The sequence below is a fragment of the Pongo pygmaeus genome, chromosome X, assembly GCF_028885625.2.
Source record: "Pongo pygmaeus isolate AG05252 chromosome X, NHGRI_mPonPyg2-v2.0_pri, whole genome shotgun sequence".
Classification (NCBI taxonomy): domain Eukaryota; kingdom Metazoa; phylum Chordata; class Mammalia; order Primates; family Hominidae; genus Pongo; species Pongo pygmaeus.
The window spans coordinates 124,358,694-124,380,534 of NC_072396.2; the positions used below are offsets into that span (position 1 = coordinate 124,358,694).

Here is a 21,841-nt window from a genome sequence, read left to right on the forward strand (position 1 = left end):
CAAAATATCCAAAAAAGTACAAACAACCTAAATGTCTATCAGCTGATGAAATGATTTTTTAAATAGTGATATATCCATACAATGGAGTATTATTCAGCAGTAAAAACTAATGAAGTACTGATATTTGCTACAACATGGATGAATCTTGAAAACATTATGCTAAGTGAAAGAATCCAGACACTAAAGGCCACATATTGTATGATTCCATGAATATGAAATATCTAGATAGGCAAATCCATAGAGACTGAAAGCAGATAAGTGGTTGCCATGGGTTGAGGAAGGGAGGAATGGGGAATGACTGCTTAATGAACAAGAGGTTTCATTTTGGGGTGATGAATATGTTTTGAAGCTAGATAGTGGTGATAGTGACACAACATTGTGAACGTAGTAAATGCCAGTGAATCATGCTCTTTTAAATTGGTAATTATATGTTATTTAAATTTTAACACAATTTAAAAAATAATACAAGGTAAAATAATCATTGTGGATGGATTGTGATAAAGGACAAAAGTGGAATGAGAAGTGGGATACCACATCCTCTGAGAGTAATGGGCAACAGGCAAAATTGGCTGTAGTTATACATAAATGTAGGTGACAAGATGGGAATCATCTACAATCTGATTTTTTCTCAATTGACCAACAGACAAATAGGACCACTGAGAGTGAGTGAAGTGGAGTTGGGCAGGAGACTTGAGAAAGGGTGACGGATTGATAAACTAGGTGAGAGGAAAGGGAAAAGAGGCTGATCAAAGATGAGTAAACAAATTATCAAAGAGCACTCAGTGCTCAGCTAACATTGGAGGCCATGAATTCCTTAGAAGCACTGCCAATTTTCAGCTTTTGTAATTTTCTCCAGGAGAGCTCAGCAACCCAGCTATAAAGTGAAGAAGGTGGCCTGAGGATGGAGCCAGGGTTGGGAACTAGCTGGGCTGGAGTGGCAGGAGTGCAGGGATGTGAGGAAGTTGCAGCCTGATATGGTTAAGCTTTGTGTCCCCACCCAAATCTCATATTGAATTATAATCCCCATAATCCCCACGTGTCAAGGGAGACACGAGGTGGAGGTAAGTGGATCATGGGGTGGTTCCCCCATGCTGTTCTCGTGATAGTGAGTTCTCACGAGGTCTGAGGTTTTATAATAGTTCCTCCTGGCTTCATTCTCTTTCCTGATGCCTTGTGAAGAAGGTGCCTTGCTTCCCCTTCTCCTTCGTCCATGACTGAAAGATTCCTGAGGCTTCCTCACCCATGCTGAACTGTGAATCAATTAAACTGGAACAGGAATTAAAATAAATTAAGGAGTGTGTAAGCAAAAACTCAGTTGTATGTAAGAAAACCCAATTCCCCCTGAGAAAGAGAAAGAGCTGGAGTCCTTTAAAAATCAACTGCCTGTTTTTTTGTGGCTAGTGAGTCTTATCTTTCCTCCTTTACCAGGCATTGTAAAGACCCTGTTTCCCTAGTTGTGCAGCTGCAAGGTCACTAGACAGATAAACTCAAGTCGCAAAACATGTTTTTCCTTTAAAAGTAAGAAATGATGTAATGCATATTTCAATTGATTGAATAACTGCCTTTGTCTCTCACTTCTGTACTATGCTTCCCCCTGCACAGATCTCCACCCGCCCCACAAAATGCTTAAAAGGTAACTTAACTCTTTGTCCAAGGCTCTGTCGTTTGGATGTTAATCTGACTGGGCCGGTGCACCTAAAAATTAATAAATATCCTCCTGAACCCCACTGGTCTCTCTGATTCCTTAAAAATCCCAATACATTTCTGGGGACTCGCCCGGGATTGGAGATGACAGATTTACTGTCTCCTTTGCCTGAGGGACTAGAGCCCCAGGGCCAGGGGAGATCTGGCATCCAAGGTGTGCTGCTGGGGAGCATTACCCGGATGGAATCTGGCTCTTCCTGAGTCCCAGTGGCCTGCCCGGCAGTGCAACGGAACCAGGGATGGGGCTGCAGGACAACACCAGCACTTCAGGGACCGCGGTAAGGAGCAAGGGCCCAAGGCAGGGAAGCCTGCCCCATAAGGATGCAGGGGAGCTTGATCACCTCCCGGGGAATGACCACTAATCCAACCCAGAGCGGCTGGGGGCAGCAGGAGTGGCTTGCCAATTTGGATGAACCTCGTGTCCCCGCTAACAAAGTGAAAGTGGTTCACTGGATCTGGAGACAGGAACTGGGAAAGGGAAGGTGTGTGAAAGTATGTGAAAGAGACGGTCCTGGGAGAGGCCAACATAGGGAGTGATGTGGGGAGGCACAGGTCCCTTAGTGTGGGCTGTGTGCTCCAAGGTGAGTGTGGGGAAATCAGACCTAGGACACTGCATATGGCTGATAGGACCAGCTTCACAGGTGCAGCAGGCTGTGACAGGGGAAGGCACGTTCCTGGCTAAGCAGTGTCCGAAACTCCTGTAATAGGACCCAGTCTGGTGGATCCGAGAGTGAAAGTGAGAGTGAAATTGCACCACAAGGGAGGAAATGGGAGGGAAAGCATTGAAACCAACTCCTTTGGAGTGCATGATAAAGAATTTTAAAAAAGGATTTAGAGGTGATTATGGGATGAAACTGGATGCTCAAAAGTTAAGGGCATACTGTGAGATAGATTGGCCTGCTTTCAATGTAGGGTGGCCCTCTGAAGGTACAATAGACAGAGAATTAATTGGCCGTTTGTTTAAGATGGTCACTGGACTTGGAGGACAACCAGGATACCCAGACCAGTTTTGCTACATAGACTTTTGGCTCAATGTAGCACAAACCTGCCCCAAGTGGCTACAGCCCTGCCTAAAGATATATTACAAGGCATTAGTGGCTCAGGCAGCCCAACCAAAGGAAGAAAGAAAAACCAGAAATAGGAACAAAGAGATGGCTCAATTTATAGCTGTTGCACTAGCAGAAAGTAACCCTGGATTTGCTAGAGGGTGTTGCCAAGGCAGAGGCCAAGGAAGGAGACAGACAAGACCGGGAGAGGAAAGCTGGTCCCGGTTGGACAGGAACCAATGTGCAAGGTGCAGGCAAATGGGCCACTGGAAAGATGATTGCTTCGAAAAGGAAAAGGATGGAAATGATGGTCAATGGTATAACACCTGAGTGCAGCGTTCGGTTGCTAGTTGTGGTGCCTCAAAGGCAGATCCTGATCTGATCGGCTTAGTGGGGGCCGAGAATTTTGAGGACTAAGATAGACCAGGCTCCATCTTTTTAGGCCCCAGGGAGCCTATGGTCTCTATGGAAGTAGGGGGTCAGTTAATGGACTTTTTGGTCGATACTAGTGCTGATTTCTCTGTGGTAACTCACCAAATTAGCACCCCCCAAAAAGAACTGTGCTACTATCGTAGGGGCTACTGGGGCCAAAGAAAAGAGACCTTTTTGTAAATCCAGGAGATGTGTTACTGGGGGACAAGAAATGCAGCATGAGTTTCTGTATATGCCAAATTGTCCAGTGCCCTTATTGGGGGGAGACTTACTCCAGAAACTGCAGGCACAAATTTCCTTTACACCTAAAAGCAATATGACACTGGAGTTTGGAAAGTCTAAGGCAATGGTATTGACTCTAACTGTCCCAAGGGCTGAGGAATGGCAGCTCTATGAACTGTGTGCCAGAAGGCCACCGGAGCCAGACCTACACAACATGTGGGGGATGCTTTTCAAGGTACCGGGCATATGGGCTGAGGATAACTCCCCTGGACTTGCTGCAAACAGACCCCCGGTGGTAGTAGAGCTTAACCCTCATGCTGCCCCAGTACGAGTCCATCAATACTCACTACTGAGAGAGGCAATTGATGGAATAACAAAGCATCTAAATCGGCTTTATACACATGGGATTATAGTAAAATGCAAGTCCTCATGGAATACCCGTGCGCAAACCAAATGGGGAATACAGGCCAGTGCAGGATCTCCGGGAAGTAAACAAGGCCACTGTCACTATCTGTGCCATAGTACCCAACCCATACACAATGTTGGGACAGATTCCTGCTGATGCCACTTGGTTCACGTGTCTGGACTTAAAGGATGCCTTCTTTTGTCTGAGGCTTGCTCCCCAAAGTCAGCCTATATTTGCCTTCCAGTGGGGCAATCGCAATATACCTGGACAAGGCTGGCACAAGGGTTTAAGAATTCTCCTACCATTTTTGAGGAGGCCTTGGCTACAGATCCTGAGGCTTTTGCGCCACCTAGTGACAATTGTTGCTATTACAACACATTGATGATTTGTTATTTGCTGCCCCCATGAGGGAGGAATGATTCCAAGGAACAGAGAGGCTTCTTCACCTGCTGTGTGAAGCTGGTTATAAAATGTCCAAGGACAAGGCAAAAGTTTGTTTTTGGGAGGTTGGATATCTAGGATTCATGGTATCCCAAGGCCAGAGCAGGCTTGGAAGTGCACGCAAGGAGGCTTTATGTGCACTGCCCACCCCAGTTACAAGGTGGCAGCTTAGGGAATTTCTAGGTGCGGCAGGATTCTGCCGAATCTGTATTCCATACTTCTCCCTTATAGCAAGGCCCTTATATGAGGCTACCAAAGGTGGGAAAGAGAGCCCGTCCTATAGGAAAAGGAACAGGAAAAGGCCTCCAAGGATACAAAAGGAAGCTCTCATCCAGGCCCTGGCACTAGGGTTGCCAGATGTAAAAAAGCCCTTCTTTTTGCATGTGGATGAATGAAAGGGAATGGCAGTTGGAGTCTTAACTCAGTTGTTGGGCTCTTGGCATCAGCCGGTAGCATACTTATACAAAAGATTGGACTTGGTGGCCCTAGGTTGTCCCCACTGCCTCAGGGCATTAGGAGCTACCACAATCCTTATAGAAGATGCCAACAAGCTAGCCCTAAGCTCAGAAGTTAATAGTTCAGGTGCCACACGCTGTAGTCACCTTAATGGAGCAAAGAGGACATGGTTGGCTGTCCAACTCTAGAATGCTAAAGTATCAAGGACTTCTGTGTGAAAATCCCCAGATAACACTAGAGACTGTAAATACCTTGAACCCAGCTACCCTGCTGCCTGTGGAGGAACCCGATTGGAAGGATGCTGGGTTGCCTCACTCCTGGCAGGACCTTACCCACTGTTGCATAAATATTGTGGATGAAATGTTCTCGAGCCAGGAAGATCTCAGAGATACCCCCTTGGAGAGCCCAGATGTTAAATACTTCACTGATGGTAGCAGTTTCATAACAGGTTGGGTGCGATATGCAGGGTATGCAGTAGTGACCCAACACTCGGTGGTCGAGGCTCAAGCCTTACCTTCTTGGACCTCCACTCAGAAGGCTGAATTAATAGCATTAATCAGAGCACTGTTATTGGCCAAGGGGAAGAAAGTAAACATATATACTGACTCTAAATATGCTTTTGCAACTCTGAATGCCCATGGGGGCCAAGAGTACTTTTGACTACTGAAGGAAAAGAAATAAAAAATAAAGAGGAAATTTTGCAATTATTAGAAGCCATATGGGCTCCAGAGAAGGTGGCTGTCATTCATTGCAAAGGACACCAAATCAGGAAAAGCTATGAGGTGCAGGGCAACAGAAAGGTAGACCATGAGGCTCGGCAGGCAGCAATGAGCAAGGCTTTACCTGAAGAAAGAACTCTAGCAATGCCTCTCCTTATAGAGCCCCCTTTGCTGGAGGTACCCCCTTACTCTTCGAGTGAAAAAGCTTGGTTTGTTCTGGAAACAGGGAAATATATTAAAGGTGGATGGTGGCTGTTCTCTGATGGGAGACTAGACGTCCCAGAGACAATAGCCTCAAGGTTTGTGAAGCAGATCCACCAAAGAACACACACTGGAAACTAGAGACTTTGATAGGTCAACACTTCTATGTGCCACGGCTCTCTGCCATCACCCATGCTGTTTGCGAACAATGTCTATCCTGTGCCTGGAATAAGCCAAAACAAGGACTTACTCGACCCCCAGGAATTCAGGAAATGGGAGCTGTGCCTTGTGAGAACCTGCTTGTAGACTTTACCGAGTTGCCTTGAGCAGGAGGTTACCGGTATATGCTAGTGTTTCTTTACACCTTCTCGGGGTGGGTTGAGGCCTTCCCCACCAGGACTGAAAAGGCACACGAGGTGACAAAGGTGCTACTAACAGACATCATACCAAGGTTTGAATTGCCTTTAACCCTAGGATCAGACAATGGTCCTGCATTTGTGGCAGAAGTAGTACTACAGTTGACTCAGCTTTTAAAGATGAAATGGAAACTGCACACAGCCTACTGACCACAGAGTTCAGGGAAGGTGGAATGGATGAACCAGACACTCAAACAGCTACTAAAAAAGTTTTGCCAGGAAACTCACTTACGATGGGATCAGGTCTTGCCCATGGCCCTCCTCCAGGTCAGGTGTACACCTACAAAACAAATTGGGTATTCGCCCTATGAAATATTATTTGGAAGGCCACCGCCAATCATGAATCAAATTAGAGGGTAGTTAAAGGAGTTAGGAGAGCTAACCCTTAGAAGACAGATGCAGGCTTTAGGAGTGGCAATGCAGGAGGTGCAAGGCTGGGTAAGTGAAAGGATACCTTTAAGTCTAACAGACCCAGTGCATCCACATAAACCAGGGTATTCTGTCTGGGTTAAAATGTGGAATCCAGGCTGGGCGTGATGGCTCACACCTGTAATCCCAGCACTCTGGGAGGCCGAGGGGGGGAGATCACGAGATCAGGAGATCGAGACCATCCTGGCTAACACGGTGAAACCCCGTCTCTACTAAAATACAAAAACAAAAAATTAGCCAGGCATGGTGGTGGGTACCTGTAGTCCCAGCTACTTGGGAGGCTGAGGCAGGAGAATGGCATGAACCTGGGAGGCACAGCTTGCAGTGAGCCAAGATTCCGCCACTGTACTGCAGCCTGGGCGACAGAGCGAGACTCCGTCTCAAAAAAAAAAAAAAAAAAAAAAAAGATGGAATCCAACAACCCTGGGGCCCTTATAGGATGGGCTCCATATTGTGATCATGTCTACTCCCACTGCTGTTAAAGTTGCAGGTGTCACACCTTGGATTCACCATAGCCGGCTAAAACGAGCGGCAGCAGTGACTCCCCATGACGACCAGTGGACTAGCCAACAAGACCCAGATTGCCCCACCCGAACAGTCCTATGGCAAAACCCAACTACCGGTCAGAAGGACAACTGCCCTGCTCTGACCACACCGGAGGCTGGTCAGTCTACGCACAGGTGAAGCTTGAGGATCCTGCAAGCTCTGCTCTAGTCACAGCCTGGAAGCTGACTAATCTATGCACAGCCGAAGCTAAGAGGACCATCTCCGGATAAGCAAATGTGGATACAATTTATAAGCCTCGCTATAATTCTGCCAATACTGGTTATTATGTTATGTTATTACTGCAAATGCTGCAAATGTCTATGCCCAGAGGAAGGTTTGCCATGCCCGTGTGTAGTGTAAGCATGTTTCTATTATATACACTAATGTTCTTACCATTTCTGCCTATACTAAAAAAGGAGAAGTCTCTAGAAAGATGCCCACACTGTGTACACACTACCTGGGTAAGAAATACTATAGATAAAACTCTACTGTACCATACCTACTATGAATGTACAGGAACTAAGTTAGGAATCTGCACATACAACCAGACCACCTATTCAGTCTGTGACCCAGGAAATAATCAGCTATATGTAGGTTATGACCCTAAACTCTTACCTTATGAATTCTGGTTTGAGGTACATATTAAAACAGAGGGAGAAAAAGAAGGAGAGCTTATAGCTCGAACCAAAGAAGCCCCTCCCTCCTATAAAAGGCGTAGTTCCTTGTACTTTGATGCCTGCCATGCCGCATATGTTCATAATCTTAAAAAAAACAGAAGCAGTCTGCAATGGTTTAACACAAGAGAGGCTGAGCAGGAGCAGCCCTAAACATCTGTATGGAGAACCACAAATCGGATGCCTGGACTGTAACAGTGGTCTACGCTAACACAGCTCCAACACTTATATTCAGGATGGACTGCTCTGCTAAGTAGTATGTCAGTCAAACCAAATTGTAAGACAAGGACATGCAATTCTTTAAATTTTACTATCTTAAAGCCAGAGCTACCTTTTTGGTCTACAGGACAGGCAGCACTATTATGAGTTGCTAGACAAGCAGCAGGCCTTGGAGTTCCACTACTGATTGTCAAAAAGACTAGAAGGACTCAAATGTGTCCAATCCCCCAATTCTGTGTCCATAAGTCATTCTATAAGCATTTTGATCAGCCAGTGCCTGAGCTTCCCCCATCACCCAAAAACATATTTGCTCAACTAGCTGAAAACATAACTGGCAGCTTAGGAATTTCCTCATGCTATGTATGTGGAGGAACTAATATGGGGGACCAGTGGCCATGGGAGGCAAAGGAATTAATGCCACAAGATAACTTCACTTCGCCTAACCCTGCCAGTGAACCAACAGCCTCAGCCAGTGTTTGGTTGTTAAAAACCTCCATAATTAAAAAGTACTGTATCACCTGATGGGTAAAGGCTTTCACAGAGGCAGTAGGAGAAACAACCTGCCTAGGGCAACAGCATTATGATGAGACTAAAAACAAAACTCTATGGAGAAATGCCCAGAATGACTCCTACTTACCAGGTCCAAACCCTTTCTCCTGATTTTCTTCTCTAAGCCACACTTGGCATCAGCTAGAGGCTCCAAATGCTTGGAAGGCACCCTCTGGCCTATAATGGATCTGTGGAGCATGCACATATCAGCAACTGCTGGCTAAATGGACAGGAGCATGTGTGTTAGGAACAATCAAGCCATCCTTCTTTCTAATTCCTCTAAAGCAAGAGGAACTCTTAGGATAGCCAGTTTATGATGAAAATAAAAGAAGAACTAGAAGAAGCATAATCACAAAAATAGACACAAATGTCAAAAAGATGTGGACATAGGAGACTGAAAAGATAATGAATTGTCTCCTGAAAGAATCATTAAATATTATAATCCAGCTATCTGGGTGCAAGATGGTTCATGGGGATATTGCACCCCAATCTATATGCTCAACTGCATCATAAGGTTGTAGGTAGTCCTTGAAATTATAACCAATGAAACATCAAGGGCACTAGGTTTATTGGCAATACAAGCAACACAAATAAGAAATGCTATACATCAAAATAGATTAGCTTTAGATTACCTCTTAGCTTCAGAAGGAGGAGTATGTAGAAAATTTAATTTAACCAACTGTTGCCTAGAAATCAATGATAATGGCCGAGCTATTATGGAAATCACAGCTAGAATGCGCAAGTTAGCCCATGTTCTAGTTCAGACTTGATCCAGGTGGTCCCTGGATTCCTTGTTTGGAGGATGGTTCTCAACCTTTGGAGGATTCAAAACCCTCATTGGTAGGTTCTTGCTTATTCTTGGCAACTGCCTCATCCTCCCTTGCCTTTTACCCCCATTTATTAGGAGTATTCAGTCAACTGTAGAGGCAATAGTAACCCGACACACTACCGCACAGTTGATGGCATTAACCAAATATCAGCCACTGCCAGTAGAAGCAGCTCAGCTCCGCGAAGAGGTGGCAAATAGTGGTGCTTTCTATTAACACCTTTGTTATAAAAAGCACCAAAGTGGGGAATGGAACAGGAATTAAAAGAAATTAAAGAATGTGTAAGCAGAAACTCAGTTGTATGTAAGAAAACCCAATTCCCCCTGAGAAAGAGAAAGAGTTGGAGTCCTTTAAAAATTAACTACCTGTTTTTCTGTGGCTAGTGAGCCTTATCTCTCCTCCTTTCCCAGGCATTGTGAAGACCCTGTTTCCCTAGCTGTGCAGCTGCAAGTTCACTAGACAGATAAACTCAAGTCGTAAAACATGTTTTTCCTTGAAAAGTAAGAAATGATGTAATGCATGTCTCAATTAATTGAATAACTGTCTCTCTTTCTCACTTCTGCAATATGCTTCCCCCTGCCCCAGGAAATGCTTAAAAAGTAACTTAACTCTTTGTTCAGGGCTCAGTCCTTTGGATGTTAATCTTACTGGGCCGGTGCACCTAAATAATAAATATCTTCCTGAACCCCATCAGTCTCTCTGATTCGTTATCAATCCCACTACTCTATGAGAACCTACATCTCAATGGTCAGGCATTGAACAGACATTGTGGCAATCCCCACATTTCTTGCCACAGGGCCCTGTAAACACAGCAGCCAACAAAGGTTTACTGACTGAAGTACATATAGGTACAAAAAGACTTATAGAACCATTATTTTCACAATAAAACATCCTGCCCCTGTTGCCCACTGCCAGAGAATAACCATCATCTCTCTTCTTTCAAGGACCCTTGTAAATAAACACATACAAACTGACAGAAGCAGGAAATGTGAAGCAGCATGTTTAATCATCTCCATCTATTCAAAAACCCCATGAGACAGTTATCGTTATTATTCCCATTTTACAGATGAGAAAACTAACACAAACAGAGAGTGATCAAGTGAGATTAGCCAGCTAGCAACAGGAAGCAAAGCAAAATTTCAGATTCCAGCAGTTTAGCTCCAGGAAGAGCCAGCCTGAGGAGGAGACATCTTAGTTAAAATCAGAAAGAGGCTGTTAGATTGTCATCCCTTCCCATCTCTTTGAACGTGAATTGGTCAAATATTCTCCAGCTGTTTTCTTACCCATCCTCTGGGAACATGAGGTATGATGCGTGCACTCATCCATTAGGATCAGTCGTTGAGGTGACCGGAACCCATAGTACATGTAGGGGCCCACAAAACAGTTTAATTTCTTATATAAAATGAGGTTGATGAAAAGGGTCATTGTGCAAGCAAAAATAGAATGAGTCACTCAAACGATGGAGGATAGGTTCTGTGGTTAAAACCTACTCTCTATATTCAGGACATTAACAAGTCCTGCAGTATCTACAAAACACTTCTTAAAGGAAGAATCTTAGAGCACTCAATCTGTCCTGGCTGTGTTTATTTGACAATAAATAAAATGTATTTATTCCTAAACAAGAGCTCAGAAAGATATCTGTAGAAAAGGGCAGGAGTAGAGGAAAAGAGGGCTATGCAGCAGCAGGAAAGAAGGGAAATCACTGCAGGTCCACAGCACCAGCTCAGCACAGAAGGTAAGTATGCATTTGTCATGGGTCTGTAGCCAGAGACATAGTAGAAGCTGCGCTATCCACAGTCACAACCAAAGGCAAAGGAAGGATGCCCTGCAATTTTAGAAATCTTGGCTGCAGCTGGGAATGGTGGCTCACACCTGTAATCCCAGCACTTTGGGAGGCCGAGGTGGGTGGATCACTTGGGGCCAGCAGTTCCAGACCAGCCCGGCCAACATGGTGAAACCCTGTCTCTACTAAAAACACAATAATTACCCAGGTGTGCTGGTGCGCACCTGTAGTTCCAGGTACTTGGGAGGCTGAAGCACTCCTGAGCACCTGCACAATACACGCAAACACCCACCCCATCCTACTCCCCGGCCCCCCTCCCACTGCCCCCCTCCACCCTATGCCCCCCCGCGCTACTCCCTCCCCCGCCCTACTCCCCCCTGCCCTACTCCTCCCTGCCCTACTCCCCACCTGCCCTACTGCCCCCACTCCAACACGTGCTCTCCCGCGCCCAAGGCAAGGCAAAGCCCCTGAGGCATGTGCACCTCAGCAGGCCCAACCCACAGCAAATAGTGGGAAGAGGAAAGGCAAGAGAGGAGGTCTCTAAGTGGATACACTGTTACTGAATCTAGGTACCCAGAAGATGGAGGTTGTAGTGAGCCCAGATAGTGCCACTGCATTCCAGAGACAGAGCGAGACTGTCTCAAAAAAAAAAAAAAAAAAAAGAAAGAAAAGAAAAGCAATCTCGGATGCTCTAAGCATTATGCATGTTTCTACCCTTGCACTTGGATGTGGATTCATTACTAAGAATTAATAGTGGACTTTCTCAAGGGGTGTGCTGCATTTTTACATAGTGCATTTGCGCAGCCCACAAGCTTTGCAAATTCAGGCCCAAGCTCTTGTTCCTGGAGACCTAGGAAGCATGGAGCTAGTGTGAAATCTCCCTTATCGCCATAAAATGGGCTTGCACAATTCAGCACAGCAGCTTCCCCAAGTTCCACACTCACACATGCCTGTCTACAGGACAACGCATGCAAGCACCCACCCCATCCTACTCCCCCTCCCACGCCCTACTCCCCCCTCCCCAACACCATACTACATCACTTACCCCTCCCCCCCACCAACACGTGCTCTCCCTCATCCCCGGCAAAGCCAAGCCCCTGACGCATTGGTACCTCAGCAGGCCCAACCCACAGCAAATAGCGGGAAGAAGAAAAGCAAGAGAGGAGGTCTCTAAGTGGATACACTGTTGCTGAGTCTAGACACCGGAAGAACCTTACAGGCGGCGACTCACAGTTCTAGCACTGCCTAGGAGATCGTGGTGGCCCCAGCTCAGAATCTGCAGAAGTGCACAGCTCTATCCACACCACTCAGGGTATGGAGCCTCTGGACCAGTGTAGCCAGTATATCACCAGCTTGCTCAGCCCTGGAGTCGACGACGAGAAAGAACTACAGGGTCAGTACCTTGATAGGACACATGCTTTTGCGAACTCAGGAAACCAAGGTCCCCTGGGAGAGGCCAGTCGACTGGATGATGGCCCTGCACTACCACTGCTCTCAGTGTAGCACCTCACCGCCTCCTTCCAGCACCCTCAGGACCAATGCCTTGATCTTTCTCTTGGGGTTTCTACTTTTCCAGATATGAATGCTGTGGTGCTGTCGCTTACTGAAGAGGTCAAAGAGGAGGAAGAGGATGCACAGCCTGAGCCTCAGCAAGGCACAGCAGCAGCAGGAGAAAAGTTAAAGTCGGCAGGAGCCCAAGGCGGAGAAGAAAAAAATGGCGGCGGTGCAGGAGCTCCTGGCCACCTATGGGAAGGAAACCTCGAGGGCACTAGCGGCAGCGATGGCGACGATGAGGACAGCGACCAGAGCGAGAAGGAACCTGGTCAGCAGGATTCGCTCACACAGGGCGCCACCGCGGGGCTGGAGCCTGGCAATGCGCAGCAGCCCAACGTCCACGCCTTCACCCCATTGCAGCTGCAGGAGCTGGAGCGCATTTTCCAACGCAAGCAGTTCCCCAGTGAGTTCCTGAGGTAAGCCCATTGCTCTGGTTGGCGCGCGGTTTGCAGGGAGCACGTGCTGCTCCAGGGCGGCGTTTGGCTTTCCCCCAGTCCCTCTCCTACCCTCTCCCCTCCTGAACCAAAACCCATCTGGGGCCTGGTGTGGCTGCCGTCCCCTCCCCTCAGACCCCTGGCACCTAGCGGGTTCTGTAGTGGGGCTATGCCTATTAGGCATCATGCAGAATTTAAATGAACCAAGTTGGGCAACTTTGGGCTGAGGTCAGTTATGATAAATAACTCCTATCCCAGGCGAGGCAGAAATAAAGATGAGGAGATTAAGGTTCTGTACAGCAAGTCCAGGGTCGCATTCTGACCTTATTTAAAATTCTGAGAAGTCTGTCGTTCGTCTGGGTTTCCTTGGGTGTTAATTTTTCTAACTTTCAAGTAGTAAGTTAGAATGTCATTTATATTGGTTAACGATTTTTTCTGTTATGGGTTTTTTTTTTTTTTTTTTTTTGAGAAAGAATCTCGCTGGGACACCCAGGCTGGAGTGCAATGGTGCGATCTCGGCTCACTGCAACCTCTGCCTCCCAGGTTCAAGAGATTATCCTACCTCAGCCTCCCAAGTAGCTGGGATTAGAGGCGCCAGCCACCACGCCTGGCTAATTGTTGTATTTTTAGTAGAGACGGGGTTTCACCATATTGCCCAGGCTCGTCTCGAACTCCTGACCTCAAGTGATCCTCCTGCCTCGGCCTCCCAAAGTACTGGCATTACAGGCGTGAGCCACCGCCCTGATTTTTTTTTTTTTTTTTTGGCATCTCCTTTATTTGTGGCATGAGAGAAATGTTCCTAATGTGAGGCTCAGCTGGGTGTTACAGAACAGCCTACTGGGTGTGGGGAGTTGGTAGAATAAAAAATTAAACACAAGAATGAAACAATACCCACAACTCCAAATGCTGAACACGTGTGGTTTCTTCCATAGAAGGAGGCTGGCAAGAAGCTTGAATGTGACTGAACTCGCAGTGCAGGTCAGTAAACTGAAAAAGCAATCGGGCAGGGGAGCCATTCTAAAACCTGCTTCAGGGGTTGGACACACTTTGACCCAGACATTGTCATCTTGGTGTTTTTGTGGCCTTTTTCATGTATAGGCAATGAGGTCTGAACTTTGGGATCTTTGTGGCTGGAAAATGCAGTAAGGAAAGCTCAGCTTGTGGAAATTTCCCATTACCAGAGGGAACATGACAATCCACGGAAAAAAAAATTAGTACTGAACTGTTTCTTTTATTCCTTGTGTATAAAATATATTATACACTTGAATAAATTATAAATATATAAATATATGTATTCCAAATTACATATATATAACAGTATAAATTAAATATAGCGTAATAGATAAGATTCAACTCCTAGCACTGGTATCCTTTAGGTAGCACTTCCATGTGGAGGCATCCTGGGGTTTTCTGACATGGGGATTATTCAAACTAATGCTCCAAAGAGCTCCATTAAACTAAATTATTTAATATATTTAAAACCAAGCATAAAGTCTTTGGTTAAGAATTTATAAATGTTTAGGCATTGGGGTAAAGGAATAATTCACAACCAGAATGTATGTTTCCTTAAGCTGAGGCTATTGGGGGTGGATAGCATAAAGTTCAAGTGCCTGGCCCTCCTACTATTGTTTTTAAGTATTTGGTAAAGCCTTGTAGAGAATGGCAGCTCTAAATTTTAATTTTCTGGAATACTTTGATACGGCAGCCTGAAAACATTGCTGACATAGTTGGTTTTGCATTATGGTAGAGATAGCGAAAAGGTTTGCAACCTTTGCAAGTTTATCTAGAAACCAAAAACAAACTACAAGATCAATTTTTCATAAATTTCCACCAACCTACGGATGGAAGTGTTAGGCAAGAATTGTATACAGTCACACTCATGGCTTGGGGAAACTGCCCCCATTCAACTTTTGAAACTACCAAATGCATCAGTGAATATTTTCTTGAGCAATTTCTAGCATTTAAGAGATTTTTTGTTTCTTCCAGTTTGTTGTACTAATAGGAAGAGATGTGTTTTGTGGAATGTGTTGATAGTGGGGGATGGCTCTCAGGTCAGGCTAGACTCTTACCTGTGGTAATTTGAAGTACCTTTTTATTTATTTGTTCAGGCTGTGATAATAAATTTGTAGGTCAATGGATCCAAAGGAGTATTTGCAAAAAAGGAAAAAAACAAAGAAAAATCAGGATGACCTTAATAGCTTTTCTGCAGAGCTCATGTGTGTGAGTGCAGTGAGGGAACTATGCTGCAGTTCTGTCAATGGTGGCTTGTAGAAAAGCAGCCTGACAAAATGGGGCACTGAGTGTTGGCATTCTACTGCCCTCCATTTTCTCAGGCAGGCAATGCCAGTTTGGGGGAGATGAAATATTGACGTTTTGGTGAATTGCGTTTCCCCTCCCTGGGTTTACATAGCATTCACTCAATGCAGTTCTGAAGGCAAAAGGACCACTCTCACTCAGCAAATAAGGAAAAAGGCATGATGTTCTCATCTATTGCCAAACATTTCATCATGAATATCTCCAAAAATTTTTAATAGATGTTTCCTCCCTCTGTTTTGTAAAGATAGTAAGGGCTGTTTCATTAAACCAATACTGAGAATAGGGACCTAATGTTGCCCCTTAGCACATTTGGCCCACTTTTGGCATTGCTTATGTTTATGAACCTTTGACCACAGGTACATTGGAATTGCCTCTAAACAAGCACTATTACGGTAGGCTTAAAATTTAGACTATGTATTCATGAGGGAGAAGGACTCCAAATAGTAAGATGGGAGAAGGAAATGGGGCATCAAACAGGGAGAAGAGTCCCTTTGTCCCATAAAATTTGCAGTTTGGGAACTTCCAGAAGGATCAAAATACAATGGAAATGTCATTAACTAGAAGCTTGGGGGATAGTGTTGTTTAATTGACAGGTTTTATTTTTTGGTCTTTTAACAATTGGCAGGTGTTTAGGGAGTAGTGTTTTTTGATACCTCCTCCACATTACTACTGAACATGTTCAGAGTTGCCTATTTGGACACTCCTGCTTTGGGAATGCTGATGAGATTGGGATCTTCTGCTTGAGTAGTAAGGCTAGATGGCTGAAGGTGTCCCATGGAGCTGGGCAACCAAGTCTCTGTCCCAGATCCCAGGACTATAGGGAGAACCAAGTGAGCTGACCTTATCCTTAGCCCAGGAAGATTTGGAGGGAGGGATGAGTTGGAGCATGCAGAATTAGCAATGCTTCCTTTCTCTCAAACTCTCAAATGGGCACAGCTTTTTGAGAATTTTTGTGAATTTGGACAACATTTGTGTCCTCCTTCCACAAAGCTTCAAGCTGAAGTGTGAAGAGTGTCCAGGGCTTCAGATACCCTCATTTCCCAGCAAGACAATCCATAAACTCCCTGGGCCCCCTGTAACGAGACTTGCCTTGCAATATACCATCTTTTTAATTCTCAAGGAGTTTCAGAAGATGAATGACCCCTTAGAATTTCTTGAAGGAAAGAAAATTTGTTTTAAAATACAATGTACTCATCGATTTTTTACTTTACACTGAAGATGGGCTTTCAAAATGGGGGCCTCATCTTCTTGGTATGACTTTAAAAGGCACCCCCCCTTTTTTTCCAAGCTCAGCTTCCCCCACGACCAGGGTGACAATGGCCTAGTAAGTAGGAGTTGGTGGGCAGCTGGGTAGCTGATGGTCAATTATCTGCAAGCAGACATGCCACACATAGCAATACGAGCAGGGATCGAGTCCCACTCATCAGCTACACCTGCACCCAAGAGTGGAAAAAGTAATATTACAGATAAAAAGGAGAGAGACAAAGAAATAAGCCAAGCCAGAGCGTACGTAGCACATACCTGGAGCTCACTAGGGTAAAGGTGTGGTGTTCACCTAAGATATTTTAGTAGTAAGGAAATAGCTTGTCTTGATACACCTGAAAAGGTTAAGGACATAGAGAGTTGCTTGTTGTGTTTTTTTCATGATGAAATTAAATGCTCAGTATACTAAACCTGTTTCTTTTTTCCTCTGATTGAAGATTTGGTTTGAGAATAGAAGAGCCAAATGGAGGAGACATCAGAGGGCATTAATGGCGAGAAACATGCCGCCCCTCATGGTAGTGGGCCAGCCTGTCGTGGTAACCACAGTTGAGGCCATAATGGCACCCTTGTCCATCAGTGGGATGACAGATGGTTACTTCTGGGGCCACAGCCATTCCAGCAGCCTGTGTTTCCCCATGCCACCCTTTCCTCCTCTGTCCTTGCCCCTTCCACTCATGTTTCTTCCACCTATGCTTCTTCCACCTATGCCACCCCCTGGTCAGGCCCAATTTGGCCCGTTCCCTTTTGTTATCGTGCCTTCTTTCACATTTCTCAATGTCTAAGGGATAGCCTCTGTGCCACTTTTTGCCAGAGTGTCTTTGAGCCAGATTCATATTTTGCATAGCACTCCATCCAAAGTAGTTCATCAAATGTCTATTAAATGTTTTAAAGAAAAGTACATCATTGACCCATTTTTAGGGCACTTTTAAAAATGTTTCTATAAATATGTGAAGGGTATGTACATTTGTTTTGTGTGTCACATGGGGTCAGTAAGTTCTGAATAAAAATTGTTAAATGCCATTCAAACCGAATGTCACGGACTCTCCTCTCATGCAGTAATCTTGAATCACCATCTAGGGGCTGTGCATGTCACAGAAGTTTCCCATGTGCCCACGGCAGGCTTACACCGACCCACACATTCTCTTCCACCCCCACCCCCAACACCCCATATTCATCTCCTCTCTGCCCCATTGATACCAGGTACATGTGCAGGATGGGGTGGTGTGAGTCCCTAATGAGAGAATAGTGTGTTTCAAGTTACTGCCAGGGTGGAAAACAGCAAAACCAAAATGGTATCGGGAAGGAAGCCATGCCCACTCTTAAAAATTCATTAAGTTTTTTCTTGCTATGGAAGACTTCTTTAATTTTCTTTTAAAAGTGTAAATGTAAATAATGCCATGAAATTATACACTTATTTAATGGCTAAAGTGGCAAATTTTTATATGGTTTACCACAACAAAAGAAAAGAAAAAATATACCAAAAAGTTTTTAAAAAGTGATCATGAACATTGTGGTCATCCTGTGAAGTGATTGCAATGCCTGCAGATAAGGAGTCATGGTTACAACAATATTTTCTCTGAAAATTATTTGATGGCCAGTTTCATAATGATTATGTTTTCAGCCTGAAGGAAAATTCTTCTTGGGTGAGCATTTTCTTGGGTGAGCATGAACTTTCTGTCAGGCTGTCTGCTGCTTTTCATTCCCCACTTCTCTCCTCACAATTGTGGGTGTCAAGCTTCAGCCACGCAATTGCATTTGGTGTGAGGGTTTTGCAAGGAGAAGGAGGTTTATTCATACCCCTGAAGCCACAAGCCTTGGTGGGAATAAGGAAAGTCCATGAATTCACTATGCATTAATGCATGCCTCTTGGCCAAGTGGATTCTTTTTTTTTCTTCTCCGATTGAGATTTTCCTTTTTTTTTTTTTTTTTTTTGCTATTGTTCTCATTGTATTGTGCTTTGTATAATTATTTACAGTAAGTCGTGCATGTCAGTGTACATTCAGTCTGGAAACTGTTTCCATTTGGTACATTTTGTGCCAGTCGGTCTATTCCTGCTCATTATTTTATTTTTTCTACATTCAGACTGAAACATTTGGTAGCCTAGAGATACTCAGAAATAGGCAAAGAAAGGTAAAAGGGGAGGAGGGGAGATTGAAGTCATACTTCCATTATCCCTCCCCGTGGTTATCAGATTCATAAAATTTTTACACCATCAAAAGACATTTTTAGCCATATATGTTTCCTTTATATAGAAAATGAGATCTCCTATACTCAGTTGGCATTTGTTTTCATGTATCTGGTAAGTACCTCCTAGAATTATAGCTCAAGACGTTGTCTAGCTCTGGTAACCTAGATTCTGAACTTCAAAGCAGAGTTCTTGTACCTTAAGAAATTCAAATTCATAGAATTACAGTTAGGATGTCATTTACTGACCTTGAACAACACATTGTTTAGGTAGCATACAATGGGACTAGTTCAAGGGGCTGGGTGGAGAACAAGTTACAATTTTTTCTGATGGGGAATATTATTGGAGACAGTACCCTTTAAAACTTTCATTCCCTTTTTATTAGCAGCTAACGTCTTGTATGCCTTTACTATGTGACAAGCAATAAAATAATTTCCTTGGATGATTTTGTTTGATGCTCAAATGAATCCTAATAGTGAGGTTCTAGCATCTTCATTGAAAGAAGAGGAAAGTTATCCATGGTCCAAAGCTAATCAGAGGAACAGGATCTGAAGCCAAGTTTGTCTGCCTCCAGAGCCCATGCTTTGTCAAGTTTAATTCAGCGGTGGTGCACTGGGATGCCACAGTTAGGGCAATCTGGCTTCCAATCCCAGATGTGCCACTTCCCAGCTGTTTCCCCCGGGCATTTTACTTAAGCTCTGTAGTTTCATTATTATTCTCTATAAGATGATAATATTATATCACAGAATTGATGAGAGGAATAAATAACATATGTAAGTGGCCTTCCACAATGCCCAGCCACAGAGTAAGCACACAGAAATGTTTTCTACTATTATTCTATATTATCTCCTATCATCATATTATTATAACCTGTTGTCCCACCTTTCCTATGTGGTATAACAGAAAGAGACCCAATTAAAAATAAGGTGGTCTGGGTTCTTGCTGCAGCTCTACGCTGTCTTTGTTACCTTGAATGAGTCGCTTAACCTACTATATCTCTGTTGTCTCATGTGTTAGGCCATTCTTGTTTTGCTATAAAGAAATGCCTGAGGCTGAGTAATTTATAAAGAAAAGAGGTTTAGTTGGCTCACAGTTCTGTAGGCTTAACAGGAAGTGTGATGCTGGCATCTGCTTCTGGTGAGGACCTCAGGAAGCTTACAGTCATGGTGGAAGACAGATTGGGAGGAGGCATCTCACATGGTGAGAGCAGGAGCAAGAGAGTGGGTGCGGGAGGTGCCACACACTTTTAAACAACCAGATCTTGTGATAACTCGCTCACTATTGCAAGGACAGCATCAAGCCATGAGGGTTCCACCCCCATGACCCAAACACGTCCCAACAGGCCTCACCTCCAACATTGGGGAAAATAAGGATTACATTTCAACATGAGATTTGGGCAGAGACAAATATCCCAACCATATCATCTCACCTATAGAATCATGACGGTAATAACATGACTCATGTATTTGGAGTAGGTTTAGTGGTAAAAGTTTATCAGGCATATTTCAAAAAATCAGAAAAAATAGGAATGAATGCCTTACGAAAAAAATCATTTCACGCATTGTTTTCTAGAGTGTGGAGAGTACCATTCATGTTTATATGCATGCTCGACCCCATTTTCCCAGATCAACAATTCCTGTTTGTCCTTTCTTGACAGAGAAAAGGAATCAAATGAAGTGAATAATATGGAGACGAATTTTTTAAAGTGAGCAGAGTGGATGTTTGTAAAGGCTTTTCCATGTTTTGGCTATGATAATGATACTGTGGCTGTCTGTATAAAAAGGGTGTATCATTTAAACATGCCCTGAAATAGTTAATGATGAAATTTTGTGATGTCTCGATGTGCTTCCAAATAATCCCAGGTTGGGTGCAGGGATGTTGGAGAAATCAGCAAGGCTATTGATGAAACAAGACTGGATATTAATAATTGTTGAATGTGGGTGGTGGCTATATGAGTGTTCATCTTATGTTTCTTTTATACATTTTGGACATTTCCTATAATTAAAAAAAAAATAGTAAGGGTCGAAAACCTAGCTGCTAACAGGGCCAGGAAGGTAACATAAATGAGGAAAACACGCAGAGTGGGGACTGGTAAACTGGGAAAGGATATGTCTCCCCCAAAGGGAACGGCCACTACTCTGCTTCAGCCTAATTTTTCTGGTCAGGACTCTGGGGTCCAGATCTGGCAGATTTCCCAGTTTGTAAAGATTGGCCAGAAACAAGTGTTTACATGAAACCTTCTGATCCTTAAATCTGAGCAATCAATTCAAATATGTTTTATTTAAAATTACACTGGTCATCCGAAACAGATCTGCAGACCAGATATAGGATGCAGCTTCCAATTTGCAACCTGTACTTGAGAAGGTAACTTTAGGCAAATTCAAAACCCTGGAGCAATAGAACATGATTGAAAGCAACTCTAAAGCCAGCAATCCTAGGATGCCATCATTCCACCTTATTTTTTTTCTCATTATAAGTCCTGTTCTCATGTGATGAAAGAAGAACTTCAGCCAAATTAAATTTAAAGGAGTTTAATTGAGCAATGGACAATTTGCAAATCGGGCAGCCCCCAAAATGACAGCAGATTCACAGAGACTCCAGTGCAGCCATGTGGTGGAAGAGTTATAGACAAAAAAGGGAAACTACATACAGAAATCGGAAGTGAGATAGAGAATGGCTGGATTGGTTACAGCTCGACGTTTGCCTTATTTGACGTTTTCACTTTACCAATAATTTTTAAAACTGTCTTTATTTCCCAAAAATTACTTAAGACACATGAACTAAAAGGCATTACACTTTTTACTTTTCTGACAAAATATGTTATTTAAGCTTTTATTATTTTTAAACCAATTAGTGAAAGCTCTTTTATATATAAACATCAAACACATAATACATAGAAATACATAGACAGAAGTTAAAGGACTCATTTTCCAAGCCAGGAATTGAACCCTGAACCCAGGCTGCCATTGTGAAGATAAAGCATGGCCACATGGTTACAAGGTCAAGCTCCCAAGGACAT

At 44.0% G+C, this 21,841-nt stretch overlaps 2 protein-coding genes across 6 annotated transcripts in view; one reads left to right on the top strand and one right to left on the bottom strand.

The window, feature by feature from the left end:
* LOC129024262 (rhox homeobox family member 1) overlaps nt 1–21,841 on the bottom strand; it is a 120,942-nt gene that overhangs the window by 25,099 nt on the left and 74,002 nt on the right. The window contains exon 1 of one of the 4 annotated variants that reach the window (XM_054471108.1): nt 6,276–6,287. The exons of 2 other annotated variants lie outside the window; for them this stretch is intronic. Coding sequence is in view for 1 of the 2 variants with exons in the window: in XM_054471107.1 (XP_054327082.1) it covers nt 6,276–6,323 (48 nt within the window). In the remaining variant the exon portion in view is untranslated. Of the gene's footprint in view, nt 1–6,275; nt 6,324–21,841 lie in introns of those variants that run through there. One more of the 4 variants, XM_054471107.1, reaches the window with a different exon arrangement.
* RHOXF2 (Rhox homeobox family member 2) lies at nt 1,799–20,644 on the top strand. Of its 2 annotated transcripts, none has more exons than XM_054471103.2 (4): nt 1,799–1,982; nt 12,647–13,040; nt 13,991–14,036; nt 17,075–17,611. In XM_054471103.2, exons 2-4 carry the CDS (start codon nt 12,649–12,651, stop codon nt 17,417–17,419), a joined length of 783 nt encoding a protein of 260 aa, XP_054327078.1. In that variant the 5' UTR covers nt 1,799–1,982; nt 12,647–12,648; the 3' UTR covers nt 17,420–17,611. The 2 variants fall into 2 exon arrangements, with proteins under 2 accessions (XP_054327078.1, XP_054327076.1); XM_054471101.2 differs by lacking the exon at nt 1,799–1,982 and adding an exon at nt 12,247–12,463 and having other exon boundaries at nt 17,075–20,644.

Bases quoted from the DNA above. Each gene is read 5' to 3' on its own strand.
- RHOXF2 (XM_054471101.2), top strand. From the start codon at position 12,385: ATGGAGCCTCTGGACCAGTGTAGCCAGTATATCACCAGCTTGCTCAGC. The intron at 12,464-12,646 runs GTCAGTACCTTG...CTACTTTTCCAG, and splicing joins CGACGAGAAAGAACTACAGG to ATATGAATGCTGTGGTGCTG. The intron at 14,037-17,074 runs GTCAGTAAACTG...CTCTGATTGAAG, and splicing joins TGACTGAACTCGCAGTGCAG to ATTTGGTTTGAGAATAGAAG.